The sequence below is a fragment of the Cololabis saira genome, chromosome 19 (assembly GCF_033807715.1).
Source record: "Cololabis saira isolate AMF1-May2022 chromosome 19, fColSai1.1, whole genome shotgun sequence".
NCBI classification, from domain to species: Eukaryota; Metazoa; Chordata; class Actinopteri; order Beloniformes; family Belonidae; genus Cololabis; species Cololabis saira.
The window spans coordinates 11,286,053-11,305,900 of NC_084605.1; the positions used below are offsets into that span (position 1 = coordinate 11,286,053).

Genomic DNA, 19,848 nt, shown 5'->3' on the forward strand with positions numbered 1-19,848 from the left:
AACATTTCGACTTTTTCTCAACATTTCGACTTTTTTCTCAACATTTGAACTTTTTTCTCGAGATTGTACTTCAACATTAATCTCAACATTTTGACTTTTTTCTCTAAATATTGACTTTTTTCTCCACATTTTGACTTTTTTTTCGACATTTCTCCTTTCACCATTTGTCTTCATTCTAAGGTTTATACAAGACCTTTAATTTTTTGTGGCTCCAGACATATTCGTTTTTTGTGTTTTTGGTCCAATATGGCTCTTTCAACATTTTGGGTTGCCGACCCCTGGTATAGAGTCATGTGCAAAAGTTAAGTCATCTTTAATCTGATCTTTTTTTGTGTAGAACATACTTAGATCATAGTGGGTCTCAGCATAAGATTAATACAACATCAGATGAGCAGGGACGTATAACTGTTTTCATCATAACATTATTAATTTAAGAAAAATGACGTCAGGAAGAAAAACAAAAACCATGCAGGCAATACTAAGCCCCCCCCGACTACTGCCAAGGTATGTTCCAGCCAGATGCTGCTAGCCATCAGCCTTGATGAATTGAGCATCAGCATGTGTGCAGACCTTTATAAAAGCAGATCTTTGGTAGTTTGATGGTCTGGGGCAGTCATGCCTGTGTTAACACAATAACACAATAACTTGGTAAGCAATGGTTTTAGAGAAAATTGTTGCCACCCGTCAATCTGGAAAAGGTTTAAAAAATGACAAGTTATATTTTCTTCACTGAGAGACTACACGTGGGAAGCATTTGTTATAACATTTAAAGGAGCATGAGGCAGGATAGAGGCAGGATTTATGAAAAAAATTTGTATATGTTTCAAGTTTTCTAGTAATAATGTCAGGTGAAGCGTTCCAAACCAAAAAGAATGAGCCCTCTAGTGTATCTCTCCGTTGCCTTGAACAGGCTGTGTGCTGCAAAATGTGCTGCAATTCGGAGGCCGAATTTCCCGCGCTGTCCTGCGGATGTGACGTCACATGATGCTGCATGTGCGTTCTCCCCGTTCTCCCGTGCCGGCTTCGCTGTTGGCTGCAGTACCCCCGACGGCCGTCGTGGCGAAGGGTGGCGCTAGAGAGTCTCATTTCTTAAAAGGAGCCTCATGCTCCTTTAAGGAAAACTGCTGCAGGAGTCAGCTGCTGGCACAAAGTTATCCAGCCGGACTACAACAAGCACTGGGCTCTTTCCACTGCACAACACCATGCAGGATGTTTCCAGTAGTGTGGGACTCCTCTATCCCTGGCTCCAGCTGTTTTTAAACAGGTGGTGATGAGCTGAGTGGATGTAGCTGCTCAGCTCTGCTGCTGCATTCACCAGAGCTGCTGCTCCACAGCTCCCCCTACAGGCTGAACCACTGAACCACAACCTCATGCCTACTGTCAAGCACAGTAGTGGAGGGCTGATGATTTGGAGTTGTTTTGCAGCCAAAGGACATGGACAGAGGTGTCAAGTAACAAAGTACAAATACTTCGTTACCTTACTTAAGTAGAAATTTTGGTTATCTATACTTCACTGGAGTAATTATTTTTCAGACGACTTTTTACTTTTACTCCTTACATTTTCACGCAATTATCTGTACTTTTTACTCCTTACATTTTAAAAACAGCCTTGTTACTCTATTTCATTTCGGCCTTTAAAAAAAACTATCCAGTTAAATTGCTCCATCCGGATAGAGTGAATTTGGTTGTGGTTGTTTCAGATGTTCTTGTCCAGTTTTGTTCTTACATCCGTTGCATCAGATTCCTGCAACTAAACTTGGATGTACATTCCAATAAACATTAGGATAAATGATAACATGCCTCTGAAGTTTTTGCACCATTACAATACTTATAGGCAACTAGTCATCATATCTCCTGCTCTCTGAAACACATGTTAATGCTCAATAGTACACATATATACACCTTCAGAGCGCTGGAGAGCTCCTTCAGCGACAGGCTCCTTCACCCTAGGTGTCTGAAGGAGCGCTACAGAAGGTCCTTCCTCCCTGCAGCTGTGAGACTACACAACCAGCACTGCTCACAGTAGACCACAAACAATCCTGACAATAAATATACAAACCGAAAATAATGTGCAATACCATTCTCTGCAACGTGCATAAACAACATCTGTAAATATCCATCTGTTTTTCTTTTTGTATACTAGTATTTTTTTATTTATTACTATTTTTATTCTCCTTCTTCTTCTTATCATTATTATTGTATATACTGTTTATAGTGTTTTTTATTATTATTATTATTATTATTATTGCGTGATATTGTGTGATATTGATGCCTCTTGTGTTTGCACTATCCCCTTTGCTGCTGTAATCTGGAAATTTCCCCTCTGGGGGACTATTAAAGGATTTCTTATCTTATCTTATCTTATATGGTTCTTTAATATATTTGCATTATACTAAGATGCATTCATTTTCAATGGCTTTTGTCCTTAATGGCTTTTTTCCCCCTTACATTACTTTTACTTTTATACTTTAAGTAGTTTTGAAACCAGTACTTTTATACTTTTACTTGAGTAAAAAACTTGAGTTGATACTTCAACTTCTACAGGAGTATTTTTAAACTCTAGTATCTATACTTCTACCTGAGTAATGAATGTGAATACTTTTGACACCTCTGGACATGGACACTAGTCTCTGAAAGGACCGTGTGCTCCTCCGTACACCAGAGTATTCTAGAGGCAACGGTGAGGTCATCTGTCCAACAGCTAAAACTTGGTGAAAACTGGGTCACGCAACAGGACAGTGATCCAGAGTGGCCAGACATCAGCCTAACTGAACAGCCGTGGTGGATCCTTGAGAGAGCTCTGTGTTAGAAAAATTCCTTAAAACATTCATAGACTAAAGGAATGCTGCTAAAATATCTACAAGTTTCAAGTTACATGTTGTTGTTCCTCTGAGGTTGTATTTTCCTGAGAGTAAGACCCAATTAGACTAGTTTTTATTATGACTTTTTATGTATTTGTTTTGTTTTTATGCACACACAAAAAAGAGGGAGTATTAACTTTTGCAAATGACTGTGTGAAGCCAGCGAGAAAGATAAACTCATGTGGCGGATGCTGAGTATTTCTCATTTAGAGCCAAGGAGGATATCTTTCTTTTTATTTGTTTTGTTTTAACTTCTACCATGTCCAAGTAGTTTGATGTCTATATCTAACCAAGCAAAAGAAAAAAGATTTGAGATAAAATACTGCTCAGTTGAAACAATGATGGTCTTTGTTCGTAAGTAAGGAAATGACATAACTTCCTCACAACTTCCTCATATAGGTTCTGAGAAATGTGAAGGAACACTATTATTATATTTTTTGTCATGTACCGTATTTTCCGCACTATAAGGCGCACCTAAAAGCCTTTAATTTTCTCAAAAACCGGCAGTGCGCCTTATATATGATCATTACAGTAATTTCTGTCACTGTAGTCAGGGGGATTGTAGCTACTGTAGTTGGTGTCGCCAAAGTAATGGCGCTAAAAACGTCAGGAATCGTCAGACTTTCAAGACAACAGCAGCGATGCTGACTCGCATAATGGCGACTTTGACGAGACGGAGCAAAGCTGGTTTTTATTTTGTTAATAAAGTTTGACATACGGTACTTTTCTTCTTGTTTTTTTTTGTTTGCATTTGCTGTAGGATTTCCGATTTACGATAGCATTTCCTGTAGCGCAGCTCCATCAGGTAGATACGTAACTCAACCCCAGCCACTATAGTATGTTATTTTACCATATATTTGGTACGCCTTATAATGCGGTATGCCTTATAGTGCGGAAAATACGGTACATGTTATAAATAGAAAATGAATCAATAGCTTATGTTATTGATACTTGATGAACTTTACGTCTGTGCTGAATAGAAGACCTCATCTGATATTTCTGCGCTTCCAACAAAAATAAATCACTCCTACAGTTTGTGTTAATGAAGTTAAAGTACTTATTGCATGCCCGTTCTTCCGCCGTTCCTGCTTTTTGTTTGTCGGATTTAGCAGATTGGTAGACCTCTCCATGGCGCAAACACTTTTCAACTCTCTCTGCCCATCGTCTCCGATCTCCTCTGTCTCGCTGGACGTCAGCGTTGTCAGGGTGGCACCCCCCGCCGTCCAGAGTAATTTTACCTTTGGGTGACCTCCTCTCAACAAGAGAGAGAACACGCCAACGCCCTCACTACTCCAACAGACCGAGATCGATGGAGGAATAGAGGGAGCAACTGAGGAGAGAAAAGGGAAATAAATATTGAATGATTGAAGAAAAAAACATTCAATTGACAGTAAGTTGTCTTCAATGGTTCATACCAATGTCACCATATTTCCACTTCCTCTCTATCGGCTCATCTAGAGAGCAGTGTTCCACTCTGCAGATAATCCCTCCTCTCCTGTCTTTTTTCTCCTGATGGGTTGCTCTCCGGTCCAGGGTGGCTGTTAGCCTGAAGAGTCTGGGGTTAGTTTGTATGGGGCCCCACAGCTCTCCTCCCTCTATCACCTCCTCCTCTCTGTCATCCTCCTCTCCCTCTCTGAGCTTCAGCCATGTCACTGATATGTTCGGGGGGTAGAAATCGGTAATTTCACATCCCAGAATTGAAGTCTCATTTGAAGAGTAGTTGGAGCTGACAATTTCGGACACGCATGGCCTTTTGATGAAGCCTATTTGGGATGAAAAAGGATCATTAGAACTCATTAGATAATGACCTTAAACTAGCAAATTCAATAAAAGCATACAAGATACTATTCAAAGCAAAGGTAATGGACACATATATAGAAACACAATAAGCAAACAAAGAAGAATGCACACATGCATGAGATAAAATGACAACTTACATTGGTTTTGCCGTTTTTTTTACCATCTTTTCACTTTCTGTTTTCAGAGCTATCATTATTATTATTATCATATTATTATTATTATTATTATTATTATTATTATTATTATTATTATTATTATTATTATTATTATTATTATTATTATTATTATTATTATTATTATTATTATTATTATTATCATCATCATCATCATTGTTATTATTATTATTATTTTTATTATTATTGTTATTATTATTATTATTATTATTATTATTATTATTATTACTATTATTATTATTTTGTGTAGACTTTTTTTTTTTGTATACACTTTGTATACTTTGTATTCAGTTAAAAGGTGGGCAAGATAAGCTTTATGCTTCAAGCCCAGACCTTTTCGGTCAAATAATCACAATGTTCACCAGGGAAAAACCTGTGTTATCTTGTTTGTTGATTTTTGTTTGTGATTGACCGAAATAAATAAATATTAACTATTAACTAACTATTACTGTTTGACTTTTTGATTAATTGTTACATTTCTCTTTCATACCTCTGGTTTCTCGGGTGACTGGTTGCTTCAGGGCCATGTGGTGAACACTGACCCACACCTTTGTGGATCCCTTTTCCAGCTCGCTCCGGGGAAGTTTGCACTGGCTGGAGGCCGAGAAGAATCCCTCAGAATTTGGCCGAGGGGAGGACGAGGCCTGGGACGCTACAGGACTGAGCTCACCGCCCTGGCAGAACCAGCGGAAGGTGATGACATCTGGATGGAAATGCGATGCCCGGACCGTCATGCTGATGACGTCTGCAAGGCAGAGATTGAATATAGCATCCCCCCAGCAAGGAACATTATTGGAGAAAAAAGGCTTTGTCTTACCTGAGTCATTTTGTGTCTCTGCCAACTGTATGTCTGACACTTCTGGAGGAGCTGGTCACAAAACATGCAAATGTTTCTCATGCAGAAGTTGCAAAAAAGCCCATTTTGGGTCAAATTTGAAGTACCGTATTTTCTGGACTATAAGCCACTACTTTTTTCATAGTTTTTGAACCATGCGGCTTATACAAAGGTGCGGCTATTCTGTGGATTTTTCTTCCACCGCTCGGGGCACTCTAACCGGAATTAGAATCAAAACTAAGACAAAATAAATGCAAATAAGAATACGCTACTTCTTCTTTAGCAGATAGAAGTAGGAAGAAGCAGATTTCAAACAGATAAATAGATAAATAAATACCAGTAATTTTCTCTTGGTTCTGTCCCGTTTTAATCAGCAAAGTTGCTGCCGTGATAAAAGACACTGTTAGGAAAGGATCTATTTAGGTACAAACATGTACATCATTTACAGTTCAAAATCTTTCTGTACATGTAGTAAATATCTAATCTAACAACATAAATATCTGCGGCTTGCATATCTTTTTTTTTTTAAATAGAGTGGAGTTGGCTTGTATGCAGGTGCGGCTTGTATATCTTTTTTTAATTATTTTTTTAGAAATAGAGCGGGTGCGGCTTATATGCAGGTGCGGCTTATAGTCCAGAAAATACGGTAAAATAGTAGTTCTTACACAGAATCGTAAACTTCTCTGACACCCTTTCTTCCACAATCCTGTCTTTGTTTACATAGGACACCTGGCACTTGAAAACAGCGCCCTTGTGGAGTGAAATCTGGGGGATGAATGTGAGTGCAGAGACCAGATGCTGAGTGCCATTTCTTGAGGAGTGCAGCGGCCCGTCAGTGTGCAGCTTGTAGTACCCCCTCTCGCCCCTGGAGGTCAGCAGAGGACCTTTCTCTGTAACTGGGCAGGTGAGAGTTAGACCGTAGGGGAGATGGATGGTGGTTAGGGGGTTGTATAGGCAGTTAAAGTTAGATTTGGAAGTTTCTGCGTGTGTAATGTTGTCAATTGTTAGCAGGATACAAGTGTAAGACAGAAAACATAGAAATAATTTAGGAAGAATTTGAATACAAATCAATAGTATTTCTGATACCACGAGTCACTTTTAATACATTATTGTTACGGTGTAAATCAAATATTATACACAGTTTAGCCTTTTTACAAATCCTTTAACATATAGTGTCCCCAAAAAAATTCTTCAAGTTCTCTTTTTTTTCTACCCTGCCTCAAATTGCTGAGAGTACGACGGAGTATTAGGGCCAAACAAAAAAACAAAAAAAGGAAATTACGAAAATAAAGTCATAATGTAATGAGAATAAAGTCGTAAAATTACGAGAATAAAGTCGTAAAATTACGAGAATAAAGTCGTAATATATTATAAATATATAAATATAACTTCACAAGATGCTCAATATTCCTCATTTTAACACAGGGAGAAGAAGCTCTTCCTGTTAGAGTTCTCATAAATTATATTCTCATAATATTACGACTTTATTCTCGCAACATTACGACTTTATTCTCGTAATGTTACGACTTTATTCTCGTAATTTTACGACTTTATTCTCGTAATATTACGACTTTATTCTCATAAAATTACGACTTTATTCTATTACGACTTTATTCTCGCAACATTACGACTTTATTCTCGTAATTTTACGACTTTATTCTCGTAATTTTACGACTTTATTCTCATTATATTATGACTTTATTCTCGTAATTTCCAATTTTTTTTGTCTTAGTTTGGCCCTAATACTCCGTCGTACTGAGAGTGAGTTCCCGGTCAGAGAGGTGTGAATAGGTCATGAAAGAAAATGATATACTCCTGTACCTGTGAGAGAGGTGTCACAGATGGGTGTGTCGTTGAGAAACCACACAGTCTGGACTCGGTCCACCCGCCTGCCTTCAATGCTCACCGTCACCCTCCCCTTTTGGCCAACAACCACGCGTGGAGGCAAGATGACTCCCGACACAGTGAGAGACTTCTGTTTCTCTGAACCAGAAGCAATAAAGAAATTAGTGATGGGGATAGATAAGGCAACAGAGGCAATAAAGTGGTTCTAAACCAACCCTTCTAGATAGCGAATGCAAATAATGGCCTTTGTAGATAAATAAAATCAATTATAGGTTCAAGTGAGAGAAATATTATGGGAGGAAAATAAATTAATGAACTCATTATTAAAGTGATACATTTACTGGTGCGTAAAAAAGCATATTCTCAGAGATAAAAGGTTGAATAACCTTCATCAAATTTACCTTTTCTGAGATGATAATGCATGTGACTGTGGCATTCCCTTACTGGGGATGTCTGTGGTGTCTTAAGATGATCTTGGAAGCATGTTGCTCCATGAGGAATGAGTCTGTTTTCTCAGGTTCATTTTTGATGTCAATTTGTTACTTTAATCTCAGAAATTGTTTTTTTATTTTAAAGATTTCCAGCTTAAGTGTTGAAAATTGCGCATTGTATTCAATCTTTTATTTTATGTGTATGATGACCCAGCAACACAACTGCAACTGCGCAGCTGTATTTCGGTGCTCAGAGTTTACTGACTTAATTTGGCAATTTATGGGAACATGACAGGGTGAGAAATGCCGTGTGTGGCGTGAGAGCTTGAGTGAGTCTCCCTCTCTATCCCTATCCCTTAGAGCAGGGGTATTCAACTAGATTAGGCCGGGGGCCACATCTGCAAAAAGACTGTATGGAGAGGGCCGCACACTTGAAAATTTGGGGGTTTTCAAAATGTATTTTGCACTCAAAGACGAAGATTTATGTATATATAATACATTTGTTCTCAGGAATGAGCAGGAGAATATATCTGTCTAGTTTACATAATAATTAGAGTATGTATTAATTGTCTCCAGATTTAGTCATTGTGAATGTTAAATATAATATTCAAATAAAGAAATATTATTTGAAATACAAGTTCATTTTGAAACCATGCATTGTGCAAACTTAATGAAGTTGATATTGACCTACTTTTAATATAACACGCCATAATGACAAAGCACCACTTTCCACCAAGATTTCCTTATTTGAATATTATATTAAGCATTTCAGTCCATAGTAGCCAGTTTGATGTTGTAAATAAGCAACCAAAATATTAACCATACGCTCCTTTATTTAACACATCTGTGCATTATATCAGCAAAACAAAACAATCGCATGAAATTATAGGAGGCTTAGAAGTTCATCTGAAATGCAAAGTCCTCATTTAGAGATGTAAATGAAAAAAATTTCAGGCCAATCCTAGAAGCCTAATGATGTAAACAAGTCCTCTATACAACGGAGGTTAATAACAAATAATGTGACAAACATTATCACTGTGCAAAACTGGCAAAAAATCAGAAGTAGTAAAATACATCTCTAGCATATATTAATTGGAGCTTAACAAGCGAATTTCGGGAGCAGGACCACGCCTCAACCACGCCTCCTCCGGCACCACGCCTCTTCCGGCAAACCTTCAAATACCAGCCTAACCTTCACTTCCTCTTCGCCCTCGTTCTATGCACAGCACGCTCGCTCTCGGGCAGCACGTCAACGCTCCTACACACTCTCGTATCTCGAAAACAGTTACTCACCCATTCATGGATCTCGTGTTGCTATCGCCTCCGGACCACGATCGGCTTGCAGGAGATCACCAGCAAACACCAGCTGATCGGAATCCGGAGGAGGAAAACTCTTCAGCCGTCGCCGTGCCTGAAGCGCCGCTCTTCCGGGCCCCCACGGCCGCCCGGCGAGCCGGTCAAGCCCCGTATCCTCTGTGATCCCGTCCGGTTCACCTCTCCTGAACATCCTGGATTGTCGCCGCAGGTCTCCGACTCCTCTTCCGTGTTCCTCGCCATCGATCCGACAGCGCAGGTTGCGCAATCCGCCGCCCCCCCCACCCCGGGGGGTGCCGCGCAGCGAGACCGAGCCGCCCCGTCCGCCCCGGTGTCCCGCCAAGAGCCCGCCGACCTCCCACGTCGGCTGCCGCTCCGGCGGTGGTTTATTCCTCCGGAACGCACGTGTTCTCCAACCCTTTTTCCTTTCTCTCAGCCACCTGCGGAGCCCGCGTTTAAACCCCGCTCCAGCGACACACCCAGAAACGAGTGGTCCATCCCGTCCGCTTCATCTGTCATCAACATCCAGGATCGCGGCAGCCCGCCCGCAGGTGCGTTTCCCGTCCCGTGGCCCGCCTCCGTCATCGGCGGGGACGCGGGCAATCCCAGGCTGCGAAATCCGCTGGCGGTCTAGCCACGCCCCGGCAGGGGCCCCCGACGGCCCGCCTTCTGCAGGTGTTTCGGGCTGGACTGTCGCCACCCTCCATAGGGCCACCGCCTGGTGGAGGAGTCCCTTTTCACCGCATGAACAAAAAGAAAAAACTTCTCAACCATCTCATGCAAGCCTGCCACGCCATCAGCCCCGCCGACACCTGCTCTCTTCCGGATGACGTCATCACGCCAACTCCGACGGCGCGCCGTGACGTCGACCCCCAGGTCTCGCACTCAGAAGATTTTCCAGTGGCCAGCCGCGGTACTGCGCCAAAAAAAAAAAAAAAAAAAAAAAAAAAAAAAAAAAAAACATCCCATGGGGCCCCGAAAGCTTTTCCCATAGACCGCAATAGTAAAAGAGAAGCGATCGTACAAACCGGACGTTGAGCATTACCTTTACTCACAAGGTCTTTTATTAACATTCTCGTTAATCATAATCTCCGAACAACGTTGCCTCATTGCAGGAACCTCAACTGCACATGAGCGGTCTTTCACCTTAAGCCGTCCGTGTGGAAACATAAACGATTCCATCGTTACACTGCCCACCTCCAGCAAGTACAACAGCTAACTTCGGCCGGGGTTGCTAGCACCGGGTTTCTAGGCCCCCCCCCCAGTCCACCCCCGGCACCTACAACAGCTAACTCAGCCGGGGTTTTTAGCACCGGGATGCTAGAAACCCCGGCCATGCTCATTCAGCAGCCTCAACCGCCAGCGCTAGAAGGGGCTCTTGGCACCGGGTTGCCAGGATCCTCTGCTTCCCAACTCCATCAGTCCCAACAGGTTACCTCGGTTGGGGGCCACCGGCATCGTGATGTCGGTACCCGGCATCCCTCCCACCGCATTTCAACCCAGTTTCCTTCCTCAACCCGTTCCGGCCCCGCAGGCAACTACTCATTTCACCCCGTCCACAGCTAATCCCGCCGTCCGTCATCCCACGCTTTCGCTTCCCGCCCTTCCCCAGTTCCGGCCAGTGCCTGGCTTCCCTCCCACCGCATTTCGGCCCGGTTTTCTTCCTCAACTCGTTCCGGCCCCGCGGGCAGCTGCTCGTTCGCCCCGTCCGCGGCTGGTCCCGCCGCCCGTCATCCCAACGCTTTCGCTTCCCGCACTTCTCCGGTACCGGCCAAACCTGCGCAAACAAACCTACAACAGCTAACTTCGGGGCTGGGGTAACTAGCACCGGGTTGCTAGCCCCCCCCAGCCCACCCCCAGCACCTACAACAGCTAACTCAGCGGTGTTACTAGCACCGGGATGCTAGCACACCCCGCCATGTTTCGGAGGAGGCAAACTCCTCAGCCGCCGCCGTGCCCAAAACACCGCTCTCCCGAGCCTGACAGCCGCCCAGAAACTTCTGCCTCTTCAGTCGTCCACATTCCACCCGGTTCATCCCTTCTGAACATCCGGCATCACTGCAGCTCACCATCTTCCAGCCTTTCCAGCCCACCTCCGCCATCGGGAAGAGGACGCGGACAATCCGGATCAGCCCATAGCCGTCGTCGCAGGTCGGATTTCCACCCACACCAGCAATCTCCTCACTCCCTCCCCAAGGTCCCTGGCACCGGGATGCCACTACAGCAGCTAGATCCGGCTGGGGTTTCTGGCACCGGGATGCCACTACAGCAGCTAGATCCGGCTGGGGTTTATGGCACCGGGATGCCACTACAGCAGCTAGATCCGGCTGGGGTTTCTGGCACCGGGATGCCACTGCCCCCCCCAGCCCACCTCCACCAACTACAGCAGCTAGATCCAGCTGGGGTTTCTGGCACCGGGATGCCACTACAGCAGCTAGATCCGGCTGGGGTTTATGGCACCGGGATGCCACTACAGCAGCTAGATCCGGCTGGGGTTTCTGGCACCGGGATGCCACTGCCCCCCCCCCAGCCCACCTCCACCAACTACAGCAGCTAGATCCGGCTGGGGTTTCTGGCACCAGGATGCCACTGCCCCCCTCAGCCCACCTCCACCAACCACAGCAGCTAGATCCGGCTGGGGTTTCCGGCACCGGGATGCCGCTGCCCCTCCCCAGCCCACCTCCACCAACTACTGCAGCTAGATCCGGCCGGGGTTTCTGGCACCGGGATGCCACTGCCCCCCTCAGCCCACCTCCAGCACCTAATCCACCTCCAGCACCTACAACAGCTAACTTCAGCCGGGGTTACTGGCACCGGGATGCCACTGCCCCCCTCAGCCCACCTCCTCTCCAACAACCACGGCATTCCTTCCTCGTCCATCTCTTGAATGATTCCTCATCGTTACCCTTCTCTCATCGCCACCCGCTTCCGGCCTGGTCACCCTGACTTCCGTTTTCTCTGAACTCGGGGTTCCATTGTCCGCTGAGAAAACGGCGGGCCCCTCCACCTCCCTCGAATTCCTTGGTATCACTCTCGATACGGATCTGTTTCAGGCTTCTCTTCCAACCGAAAGCTCAACCGAATCGGTCTTCTTATTTATCGGTCTTCTATTTCCTCTTAGCTCCAGGCTGCACCAAACGCCAACTCCTCTCCCTCCTGGGCCACCTCAATTTTGCCATGCGCATTATTCCCCAAGGGCGGGCCTTCATCTCACACTTGCCGTCCATCGCTTCCGCTGTTCCATCTCTCTTGTCTCCCATCTCCCCAGACAACTCGAGCCATGCCGAGCTTCGTTGTGGCTCAACCTCCTTGCCACCTGGAAGGGGATCACTTTCTTTTATGATGACCAACCGGCTCACCCCCACGACATCAATCCATACACTGATGCTGCTCCTTCAATCGGTTTTGGGGGCTTTCACGATGGCAGATGGTTTGCAGCAGGACGGCCCTCAGAGCGCGCAAACGAATACCACAACGTTTCGACCGAACCATAGATCATCATCGTCATTGCCATAGTCATTGCCATCGTCATTGGCATCGTCATCGTTATCGTCATCGTTATCGCCTTCGTCATCGCCATCGTCATCGTCATCGCCATCATCATCATCGCCATCATCATTCATCGCCATCATCATCGGCATCGTCTTCGCCACCATCATCGCCATCATCATCATCGCCATCATCATCATCATCGCCATCATCATCGGCATCGTCTTCGCCACCATCATCGCCATCATCTTCATCGTCATCGTTATCTCCTTCGTCATCGCCATCGTCATTGCCATCATCATTTGCATCGTCATTGGCATCGTTATCGCCTTCGTCATCGCCATCGCCATCATCATCATCGCCATCATCATTCATCGCCATCATCGGCATCGTCTTCGCCCCCATCATCGCCATCATCTTCATCGTCATCGCCATCGTCATCGCCATCGACATCGTCATTGCCATCATCATTGGCATCGGCATCGTTATCGTCATCGCCTTCGTCTTCGCCATCGTCATCGCCTTCGTCATCATCTTCATCGCCATCATCATCATCGCCATCATCATTCATCGCCATCATCATCGTCTTCGCCACCATCATCGTTATCGCCTTCGCCTTCGCCATCGTCATCGCCTTCGTCATCGCCATAATCATCGCCATCATCATTCATCGCCATCATCATCGCCATCTTCTTCGCCACCATCATCGCCATCATCTTCATATCGATAAGTATCGACATAATTAATAAAGGACGCTCCAACTCCACATCCATCATGCTGTTCATGCGCCGTCTAGTCTGGCACTCAGCCATACATCAATTTATCCTCCATGCAGCACATGTCCCCGGTCACTCCACCACCATCACCGACTCCCTTTCTCGTTTCTCATCCCCGAAGACCAATCACCCCTGAATACTTCGAGACCCTGGCCAACTACCTGTCTTCCTGGAAAACACAGCACATCTTCGACAGATCCTTGCGTCCGAGTCAGGACAGTCGTCACCAGTTTCTGGTTTCACCATCGCTTCCGTCATATACTCTCCTTATCTGGTATCCCAGAACACCTCATACAGCTCATGGGCCGATGGTCCTCCCAACTATCATCGCTACATTCGCTCAGATCTTAGCGACCTCAGATCCGCTCAGTCTCATCTCCTTAAATAATCCACGGTTTTGGGGGTTCGTCGTTGCCCGGGCGCTGCGGCGGATTCCCTACCAGCTTCCCCACAACGCATCGACTGATCCATAGATCATCATCATCGCCATTGTCATCGTCATCGCCATTATCATCACCATCGTCATCGTTATCATCTTCGTATCAATAAATCATTTAAACGTATCCTGTTGATGGCGTGGTCCTTGCTAGTGAATTGGAGCTTAACAAGCGAATTTCGGGAGCAGGACCACGCCTCAACCACGCCTCCTCCGGCACCACGCCTCTTCCGGCAAACCTTCAAATACCAGCCTAACCTTCACTTCCTCTTCGCCCTCGTTCTATGCACCCCTCCCCCCCATCCCTTTTCTCTTCTCCTTCTTCCCTCTCTTTCTCTACCTCATAGATTCCTAGGGGGTTCGTCGTTGCCCGGGCGCTGCGGCGGATTCCCTACCAGCTTCCCCACAACGCATCGACTGATCCATAGATCATCATCATCGCCATTGTCATCGTCATCGCCATTATCATCACCATCGTCATCGTTATCATCTTCGTATCAATAAATCATTTAAACGTATCCTGTTGATGGCGTGGTCCTTGCTAGTGAACATGTACAAACACTGTCCAATGAATCATTAACCAACTGAAAAGGCTACCAAGCATCTTAAACTTTTATTAATTAACAAAATGCGATATGTAAACCAGGGGCGGATCTAGGATGTCAGGAGATCCGAGGCTTAGCCCCAGGGGGCGGGAAATTTTCCCGGTTTGGTACCGTTTTCCCACTCTTTTGGACGTACAGTAGCCTACAGCTCGGTTTGCAATAGCTCTCTACCACTACCAAAAGTTTTCTACCACTTTTAAATACACCTGGCATGTCCAAATTTTGGGAGATTTCTCTCCACTTTTGTCCCTTTTTATTGAGGTCACGATAGGCCTGCAGTCTCATCCCACAACTCCTCACACAGACGCACAGCCAAAATAATTTTTTCTCCAATCTTGATCGTCTCTGATCTACAACCTGCAAGTTTTTTTCTTCCTCCACCACCTTCTCTCCTATTGGATTCGCCGAGATGTCGTCACAGCGCAGCATGGTGAAATTAAAAAATGTTCAATTTGGGCGCAGGCAAATGTTTTAAGATATTTAGATAATTTTAGATATTTTGCGGCGCAGTATCAGGCCAGCAGAGATCATTTTAGATGCTTCCCGTGCCCTGAATGCATTAAGTGACGGGAGCATTATTTGATAGGACGTTACTGGACTATCAAATTATTACAAATTGTTACCCCTGAAATATTGATTTAAAATTGATAATATGGGATGTTGTGTATTTGATCCTTCAAAATACACTACCCATGACATTAATTGCATTACTTTTTGTGAACATTATACGATAAAGAGGAAAAATAAAACAATTCTATCGCTTTATTTGATATTCATTCAGTCATTCTTGTGTATTTAACCAGTAATCATTAATAACACATTCTTAGTTACAATAACGGCCTGGCAAGAGACAAGGACCACTTAAGGGGAAAGGAAGTGGTTTGGGGAGGAAAACAGTAAAATTGTAGCTCTGCAAAAGGTAGAAAACCATTAAGGAACTTTTTCTGATAGGGTAGCAAAACTCGACAGATAGACGCTATCGGTTTATGCCGTGGTAGCATTTTCCGACGAAGCAGCAGAAATTGACAGAACACCGGCTCGGTCTGCGCTTTGCGCCCAGAGCGGACGCTTCCCCACCGAGCTCGGCGGCGCGAGACGGCAACTGCCGTAGTGTTTGCGCCCCAATTGAATATTTAGACCAGACGATTTTTTTTGTTTTTTTGTTTTTTCAGATCCGGGCACTTGCGCCGTCTCTGCGCCGAGTCTGCGCCCAACCCGGTGGCGTGCGCCCTGTTGCGCGCCGCTGACCTCGGCGGCAAACCCTGCGCTCTTGCGCGGAGGCAGCACATACACAATGAATGGGAAAGCCGGCAGCGGCTACCGCTGTGTGCCCTCTGTGTGAAAACCGCTTTAGCCAATCAGTGATTGTTGACATGAGGGCTCGCCTGCTCGGCTATCTCCGTGGGCGCTCGGGCCCCGAAGCACCCACGGTTCCGGCGCCTATGGATCCGGGGCTTTTGGAAAAACATTCGAGGCTTGAGCCCAAGTAGCCACCCCCTAGATCCGCCTCTGATGTAAACCATGTTAGTTTCGCTTGCCGGCCGGAAGTGACGCCCACCGGAAGTGACTTCCGATCGATCGGGACAACACTACTTTCCCCCCTTTTTTTGAAATATGACCAGGGGCCACATAAAAGCTCCTGGCGGGCCGCAAGTGGCCCACGGGCCACCAGTTGAATATCCCTGCCTTAGAGATAGGTGTGAGAAGCTCGGAGTCGAGCCGCTGCTCCTTCACATTGAGAGGAGTCAGCTGAAGTGACTTGGGCATCTGTATCGGATCCTGGACGCCTCCCTAGGGAGGTGTTCCAGGCATGTCCCTCCTCCCTATGGAGGTGTTCCAGGCATGTCCCACCGGGAGGAGACCCCGGGGAAGACCCAGGACATGCTGTAATTCTCTATTATGTATGTATCTACTATGTCTCTCGGCTGGCCTGGGAACGCCTCAGACTCCCCTTGGAAGAGCTGGAGGAAGTGTCTGGGGTGAAGGAAGTCTGGGCATCTATGCTAGGACTGCTGCCTCCATGACCCGGTAACGGATAAAGCGGAAGAAGATGGAAGGATGGATGGATAGAGAACCGCTCTAAGAGATGGTTACCTGCTGTGTTGTGAATTGGCAAAAACCACACACATACAGGACTGTCTCATAAAATTAGAATATTGTGATAAAGTTCTTTATTTTCTGTAATGCAATTACAAAAACAAAAATGTCATACATTCTGGATTCATTACAAATCAACTGAAATATTGCAAAGCCTTTTATTATTTTAATATTGCTGATTATGGTTTACAGTTTAAGATTAAGATTCCCAGAATATTCAAATTTTTTGAGATAGGATATTTGAGTTTTCTTAAGCTGTAAGCCATGATCAGCAATATTAAAATAATAAAAGGCAATATTTCAGTTGATTTGTAATGAATCCAGAATGTATGACATTTTTGTTTTTGTAATTGCATTACAGAAAATCACAATATTCAAATTTTCTGAGACAGTCCTGTATGTATATATATATATATATATATATATATATATATATATATATATATATATATATATATATATATATATATATATATATACAGGACTGTCTGAAAGATCACAATATGTCAGAAAATCACAATATTCAAATTTTCTGAGACAGTCCTGTATATATATATATATATATATATATATATATATATATATATATATATATATATATATATATATATTTAGGATAGGATATTTGAGTTTTCTTAAGCTGTAAGCCATGATCAGCATGACTTCCGCATATATATATATATATATATATATATATATATATATATATATATATATATATATATATATATATATATATATATATAAATCAATAAGACCATACCCTGTGCTTAGAGTCATTCGTAGACTTTGCTTCATTTCAAAAGTTGGGACTCACCATCTCTTCTCCTCCAGGAAAAGCCGAAGCACAGCAGGAAGACCAGCACTATAGAAATAGACATCATGGCCACAGATGCTTTGGCGGATTTATTTAACACAGGGGACTCATCTGACAGGACACAAAGGGACAAAATCTTAAGAAAATGTTACTTAATGAATGGAAATGACAGCTCTGATCAAGGTGACAAACAATACAGTGAACTGAACACAGACGTAGGCAAAGTCTCTGTCCTAGTTCTGATGGACCTAAGCACTGCTTTTGACACAGTTGACCATGTGATCTTATCACAGAGGTTAGAAGACTGGGTAAAAAACACTGGTACTGCTTTAAATTGGTTCAGGTCTTATCTCAAGGACATGAGGTACTTTTTTGAAATTGGTAACTGTGTCTCAGAGTAAATGTCTATGACCTTCGGGGTTCCCCAGGGGTCATCCTGGGACTCCTATTGTTCAATCTGTACATGCCTCCATTAGGCCAGCTAATACGCAGATATAATGTTTCCTACTACAACTATGCAGATGATACTCAGATCTACGTGACACGTAGTAGGGGAAAATGCACCTATTCATTGTGTTACTGTATCAAGCAGATCAGTCTGTGGATGCAAAACAATTTTCTCCAGTTGAACTCAGACAAAACTGAAATCATTGTCTGTGGCCTACAGAAGCAAAGAGAAAGTTTTATCAGTTACCTTGTGAGGCTCTCTCTAGAACCTAATAATCAGGTTAAGCTGGGCATACACTGTGCGATATTTTAAATCGTTTGAGTCAGCCCCATCTCACACTGCACGACTAGATCGCTGAGTTCAAAAGTTCACAGCCCACGATTTATGGTCTCACACTGTACGTCCCGATGCTCTGATGCGACCCGTCTGCTCACACTATACGATCATAATCCTCACGTCGAACTTCTGTGTACTGGAACTGCAACGTCAAAAAGAAGTGGAAGAGGAAGAACCCTGAAGTGGGAGACACCGAAGATGCTCAGCAAAAACAAACACGCTGCCTTAAACCTTAATTATGGTTCCGCGTTAAATCGGCGGCGTACCCTACGCCGTAGGCTCTGCGTTGGTGTAACGCGGAACCATAAATCAGCCTTTAGCAATTTGTACAACGCCGTGATTGGACAAGGAATTGGCTGGGCAGACGTGGGAAATGCTTTTTTTCCTTTTTTTCTGCTATTAAAACATGATTTGTAATGTGAATTTGCAACACTTTAAATTACAAATAATAGTTTTTGACGTAACATCAGAGATTGTGCATGCTCTCTGCGAAAGGATGAGTCCAATCGGGTCGTAGCTGCTTCAACTGTGATTCCTTCACGAGGAGCGACCAGGATTTCAAACACGTTTGATTTTCTTGCGAGCACACGATTCGTGATCGGGAGTTCGTTGTGAGGTGTTAATCTCTCATCGTTACCCCACGTTTACTGCACGAGGCACGACCAACGATTGGGTCAAAATCTGGCCCAATCCAAAAAATAGTTGCACGACTGGAAAATCGGCTCAAAACGAGCCGATAATCGCACAGTGTATGCCCGGCTTTAGAAATTTAGAGGTAATATTGGACATTAGCAGATCTTTACCATCTAAAGAACATTGCAAGAATTAAAGGAATAGTCTCTAAACCAGATTTAGAAAGACTAATCCATGCGTTTGTCTTTAGCAGGTTACTGTACTGTAATTGGCTGCTCACTGGGCTCTCTAAACCAGCTAAAAGACAGTTGCAGTAAATGCAGAATGCTGCTGCTCAAGTTCTGACTAGAACCAGGAAATACGACCATATTAGTCTCTGCACTGGCTCAGAGAATAGACTTTAAAACAGCGTTGCTTGTGTACAAGTCTCTTGATGGCATAGCACCAAAATATATCTCTAACATGTTAGAGCCATATGAACCAACTGAGGTGAGAACCTCAGGAAGTGGTTTTGTGGTAGTGCCCAGAGCCAGGAGTAAACAATTTGAAGCTGCGTTTCAGTTTTAAGCTTCTAAAATCTCAAACAGTCTTCCAGAAGATGTGAGACAGGCATCAACTATGACAATTTTCAAATTCAGGCCACAAGAATTTCCTGCTTTCAGCGAAGGCAGACGCTTTTCTTCTCCCACTCCTTCCATATCTGCCCTGCTGCTGCTCTGTTTTGTGCTGTCTTATCACTCTACTGGAGCGTCTCTTTGCATATCCTCCGAAAATGTCTAAAATCATGGAATTGGTTCAATTGACAAAATGATCTCAACGAGAAGACCCGATGGGACGTTTGCTCCTGGATACACGATGGACTCCTGGAATAAGTGGAGGATTGTGTCTGTCCATACTGTTGGTCGAGGATGTTGACGATGCCTTCAAAATTGGATTTCTGATTACAGGATTT

The 19,848-nt window shown here is 44.3% G+C and overlaps 1 protein-coding gene across 2 annotated transcripts in view; it reads right to left on the reverse strand.

The window, feature by feature from the left end:
- Window positions 1-19,848, reverse strand: part of si:ch211-180a12.2 (uncharacterized) — a 32,195-nt gene that overhangs the window by 4,566 nt on the left and 7,781 nt on the right. The window contains exons 5-11 of one of the 2 annotated variants that reach the window (XM_061708736.1): window positions 17,480-17,590; window positions 7,491-7,652; window positions 6,335-6,565; window positions 5,652-5,702; window positions 5,325-5,579; window positions 4,277-4,624; window positions 3,919-4,191 (exon numbers count right to left, since the gene is read on the reverse strand). In XM_061708736.1, the coding sequence (XP_061564720.1) occupies window positions 3,919-4,191; window positions 4,277-4,624; window positions 5,325-5,579; window positions 5,652-5,702; window positions 6,335-6,565; window positions 7,491-7,652; window positions 17,480-17,590 (1,431 nt within the window). Of the gene's footprint in view, window positions 1-3,918; window positions 4,192-4,276; window positions 4,625-5,324; window positions 5,580-5,651; window positions 5,703-6,334; window positions 6,650-7,490; window positions 7,653-17,479; window positions 17,591-19,848 lie in introns of both variants that reach the window. The other variant, XM_061708735.1, reaches the window with a different exon arrangement.